The sequence below is a fragment of the Tribolium madens genome, unplaced genomic scaffold (assembly GCF_015345945.1).
Source record: "Tribolium madens isolate multiple individuals breed KSU strain unplaced genomic scaffold, Tmad_KSU_1.1 Scaffold_7;HRSCAF=85;Tcas5.2_LG10, whole genome shotgun sequence".
Classification (NCBI taxonomy): domain Eukaryota; kingdom Metazoa; phylum Arthropoda; class Insecta; order Coleoptera; family Tenebrionidae; genus Tribolium; species Tribolium madens.
Window position 1 is genome coordinate 5,401,849 of NW_025401050.1, and position 4,724 is coordinate 5,406,572.

General features: G+C 38.6%; 2 protein-coding genes across 2 annotated transcripts in view; one reads left to right on the forward strand and one right to left on the reverse strand.

The window, feature by feature from the left end:
- LOC123009869 (glutamate dehydrogenase, mitochondrial-like) overlaps positions 1–1,147 on the forward strand; it is a 3,959-nt gene extending 2,812 nt beyond the window's left edge. The window contains exons 4-6 of the mRNA XM_044406417.1: positions 292–408; positions 459–953; positions 1,000–1,147. Coding sequence (XP_044262352.1) covers positions 292–408; positions 459–953; positions 1,000–1,113 — 726 coding nt within the window. The 3' untranslated portion in view covers positions 1,114–1,147. The remainder of the gene's footprint in view (positions 1–291; positions 409–458; positions 954–999) is intronic.
- Positions 1,148–2,443: 1,296 nt separating this feature from the next.
- LOC123009865 (collagen alpha-5(IV) chain-like) overlaps positions 2,444–4,724 on the reverse strand; it is a 3,280-nt gene continuing 999 nt past the window's right edge. The window contains exons 3-4 of the mRNA XM_044406414.1: positions 3,153–4,509; positions 2,444–3,101 (exon numbers count right to left, since the gene is read on the reverse strand). Coding sequence (XP_044262349.1) covers positions 2,542–3,101; positions 3,153–4,509 — 1,917 coding nt within the window. The 3' untranslated portion in view covers positions 2,444–2,541. The remainder of the gene's footprint in view (positions 3,102–3,152; positions 4,510–4,724) is intronic.

Here is a 4,724-nt window from a genome sequence, read left to right on the forward strand (position 1 = left end):
CTAGAGAACTTAAATTTTGTAGAATTTTAAATCATTAGAACTGAATCTTCAATCACAAAAGATTAAGATTTCAGAATTTAAAAAAATGGAAAAAACAAGTTTTGGAATTTTACAAATTTTACAAGATAAAGTAGTAATTTAATTTTAATTTTTTAATAGTAAAAAAAAAATATTTTTTTTAACCCTAGAATTTTGGAAAACAGTTACAATTTTCAGAAATGTAGATTTCTCTTGAACGTCTGAACTTCAATGTTTTAGAACTTTTTTTTTTTTAAATTTCTGCGTTGGCAGGGCTTGGGCAAGTTGGGCGGTGCTTTGGCCAAATTTTTGGAGAATTGTGGCGCCACCTGTGTTGGAATCAAAGAACAAGAAGTTTTCATTTACGACACTGGGGGTATAGACGTCCAGGTTTTTTCACACTTTCCCACTTCCAAAATTCCCCGAAAACCCCTTTTTAGAGCGTTTTAGACCACAAAAAATCCAACGGTGGTTCAATCCAGAATTACACCAACGCAAAACCCGTTTCAAACGATAACATTATTTTCAAAGAACCTTGCGACATCTTGATTCTCGCAGCCGAACAAAAAAGTCTAATTTGTCACATCGCTGATAAGATTAAAGCCAAAGTGGTGGTCGAAGCCGCAAATGGGGCTATCACACCAACAGCTCACCGGATTTTAACAGGAAGAAAAAAATTAATACTTCCAGATATTTATGTCTCTTCGGGGCATTCGATCGCCTCTTATTTGGAGTATTTGGTTCATTTGAAGCGAAATGGGGTTGAGTTTCCGGTTTTGAGACATTTGTATTGGAATATTTTGGATTACTTTGGGGCTGAGAAGGTCAAAGGGCAAGTGGTGTCGACGGCTACTACGCAGAAAATTCTTTGTTGTGAGGTGAAGCCGGACATTTTGTGTTATGGGATCGAGCATGTAATGGCGGAGACGGGAAAAGTGAGGTTACGGTGTGATTTTGGAAGTTGTTTTAATTAAATTTCAGGAATTGATTGAAATTGCTAAAGAATTTGGAATTGGTTTAGATTTGAGGACAGCGGGGTATATTAAGGCCGTTCTGAGTATACACAACTCGATTTACGAAGCAAAAAAGTACTGATTTTGTAAATTCGAAAATTTGATAAATAATTACTCGAGTTTTTGTTTTCTTTAAATTTCAAACTTCCGAAACCTTTAGAATTTTGGAATTTAAAATTTTAGAACCTATACCATCTTAGAGTTTAAGAAGCTCTTCAAAAATAATAGGATTCTTGAATTTTTAGAATCTTTAATGTCTACAATTTTCAGTAGTGTGGAATCTTGAGTTTTCAATTTTTTATTATTTGTGAAGTTTTATATTTGAAAATCTTAGAACTCTAGCATTTTAAAAGTTCAATATTTTTTGAATTCTAGAATCTTCAAAGCCTTCTACATTTATTCAATTTTGGGAATCAAATTTTCAGGGTGTTCAGATCTTCAAAAACATCAGAATTTCGAGAATTATTTCTAAATTTGTAAGATATTAGATTTTTCCAAACTTTTGAATTTAGGAACTTGGTAATCGTAGGGAATTGTAGAACTCCAAAATTACGAATAGATAATTTAAAAAAAATTTAGATCTTTAAATTTTCAGTATTGTGGAATTTTAATTAGAACATAAAAATTGAATCTTTAAATGCTTTTAACATTGCAAACTCTTCAGTTTTTTTTAATTTTAGACTCTTTAGGATCTTTTAATCTATAACTTAGAAATTTTTGGAAAATACAGGGTGTTTACGGTCTTGAAGTTGAAATTTAAATGAGATGATATTCATGGTGGAAGAAAACTAATATGCTATATAAAACAAAAATTCACGTTGTTAAAGTAAATTATTCATTTTACACTATTTGTTTGAGAACTGCTGCTTCGGCTGCAACAATGGCCATTAGTATCATTACCTTGTGTTTCACCGTAAATCATAATCACGACAACCAATTTATTATTTTAATCTTTTGCCTTACATGTTTATAAATTTGGAGAAAAATTAAGAAAAACGAATCAAACCTATTGGAAACCATTCGCTGAAAGAGATTAAACAGAAGATCTTCGAATTTTGATAAAAACTAAAGCAAAAGGAAATCAAATGATGACAGTGTCAAAACTATGAAGTGACTTTTCTCTTTCATTATCATGGATACGATTTTTTTATCTGTTGTAACAATACAATTTTATCTTAACAAGGAAATAATTCCAGTGACCCTCAAACCGTGTACCAATATTTTGGAGTTAAATAACATTCTTGATAATAACAATTATATGAGTTTTTTTTCTAGGTTACAGTATTTCTGTACTCTTCTATTACTAGGTCAATTTTCAACTCCAAGACTGTAAACACCCTGTATAAACAATAAAACCACAAAATTTTGTAAAATCTATTATTTATTAAAATTTAATAGATATTTACACGAGTTTTTGTTTGCTTTATACAAAATATATTATTTATCACTTTATATACATAATTATAAATTATTTAAAAGGAGTATTAAAGGAGGTACTTTCTTAAATCAATCATTTTCCATTAACAGGCGGTAAATATTCTCTTGTAGGTTCTTCTGGTTTGGAACTTGGGAAAGGAACAGAAGGGCGTCCACTAGGATAACCTTCTCCAGGTCCTAAAGGAGCTTGTGGCCTTCCTCCAGGTCCTTGTGGAGCAGCTGGAGGAGCTCCGGGTCTTCCTTGAGGTCCTGTTGGAAATCCTCCTTGAGGTCCTGAAGGAGGAGCTCCCGGTCTTCCTTGAGGTCCTGTTGGGTATCCACCAGATCCTTGAGGCGTTGTTGGGAATTCCCCAGGTCTTCCTTGGGGTTCTGTTGGTCTAGCTGGAAAACCTGTTGGTCTTTCTTGAGGTCTTGTTGGGTATCCTGGTGCAGCTTCTTGAGGTCCAGTAGGGAATCCTCCAGGACCTTGTGGTGCTGTTGGAAATCCTCCCGGTCTTCCCTGAGGTCCTGTTGGGTATCCTTCAGGTCTTGCTCCAGCTCCTGAAGGACCTTGAGGTGCTATTGGGAATGTTCCAGCTCCTTGAGGTCCGGCAGGGAATCCTCCAGGTCCTTGTGGTTGTACTCCAATTGGCCCTATTGACAAAATTTTTAGCAATTATTGTTCAAAATTTTTGGTGGTGGTACCTTGGGGTTGTGGTCCTTGTTGGGCCCCCACAATGGAGTAATCGTAGATATTTGCGTTGATTCCATACAAAGAAGGAGCTGAATTACAATCAAACTGGTTCCACCATACACAAACCAGGTACTCTTGATGAAAGATGGTACCATTGGGACATAGAAAATCATAAGTTTTATTGTTTGCACAAATATGGAAAACTTGACATCTGGTTTCAACATCGGCGTAATATCCTGGATATTGCTGTTGGTCACAAGAAAAGGATGTTTGAGGAATTTCGGAAAAAATGGGATAATCCTTATCAGGTTCTCCGGGAATTGCTGAATAATCCCCTTCTTCCTCGTATTCTCCTGTATATTGTCCTTCTTCTCCCCCACCTTGAGCTCCTGGGAATGTAACGGGAGGTCCTTGGGGCCTTGGAGGGAAACCCCCAGGTGCTGGAGTACTTCCCGGAAAACCTCCAAAGTCAGAGACGGGAGTAGTACCAGGAAAACCACCAGGTTTAGAGAACGGTTGCGAGGGAGTTGGAGGACTTGGAAACCCTCCTGGACCAGCGGGAGGATATCCAGGACCAGATGGAGTAGGCGGAAAGCCGGGTCTAGACGGAGTTGGAGTACTTGGGAAACCTCCAGTAGGGGGAAATCCAGGTCTAGGTGGAGCTGGAGGGCTTGGGAAGCCTCCAGTGGGGACAAATCCAGGTCTAGATGGAGTTGAAGGGCTTGGAAAACCTCCAGTGGGGGGAAATCCAGGTCTAGATGGGGTTGGTGAACTTGGGAAGCCTCCAACTTGGCCGGAGGGGGGATATCCAGGGCCGGATGGAGTTGGAGTACTTGGAAAACCTCCAGTGGGGGGAAATCCAGGTCTAGATGGGGTTGGAGGACTTGGGAAGCCTCCTACTTGGCCGGAGGGGGGATATCCAGGGCCGGATGGTGTTGGAGTACTTGGAAAACCTCCAGTGGGGGATGGAGTTGTAAAGCTTGGGAAACCTCCAACTTGACCAGCAGGGGGATATCCAGGACCCGAGGGAGTTGGAGTACTTGGGAAACCTCCAGTAGGGGGATATCCGGGTCTGGAGGGAGTTGGGGGGCTTGGGAAACCTCCAATTTGACCAGCAGGGGGATATCCAGGGCCGGATGGAGTACTTGGGAAACCTCCAGTGGGGGGAAATCCAGGGCTTGATGGAGTTGGAGGGCTTGGGAAACCTCCAGTGGGAGGAAATCCGGGTTTTGATGGAGTTGGAGGGCTTGGAAAACCTCCAGGTTGAGGGGGTCCATAAGTAGGGGGAGTAACTCCTGGAAATCCTCCCGGGGCTGGAGTAGGTCCAAATGGTTTCTCCGGTCGTTGATAATTATATCCTTCTTGTGCCTAATTTTAATTATAATAATTAGTTTTAATTGAAATTACTTCAAAAACACCAGATATATTTTGTTTTTTAAACTTTTCTATTAATTAATTATACAAAAATCTGTAAATTTCGTTAATTTAGTTAATAAATTTAATTAATTTAACGTTTTTTCAGATCGGTAATTCGAAAAAATTGTTACTTGATACAAAAATGAAATGATAAAAACAGTGGATTC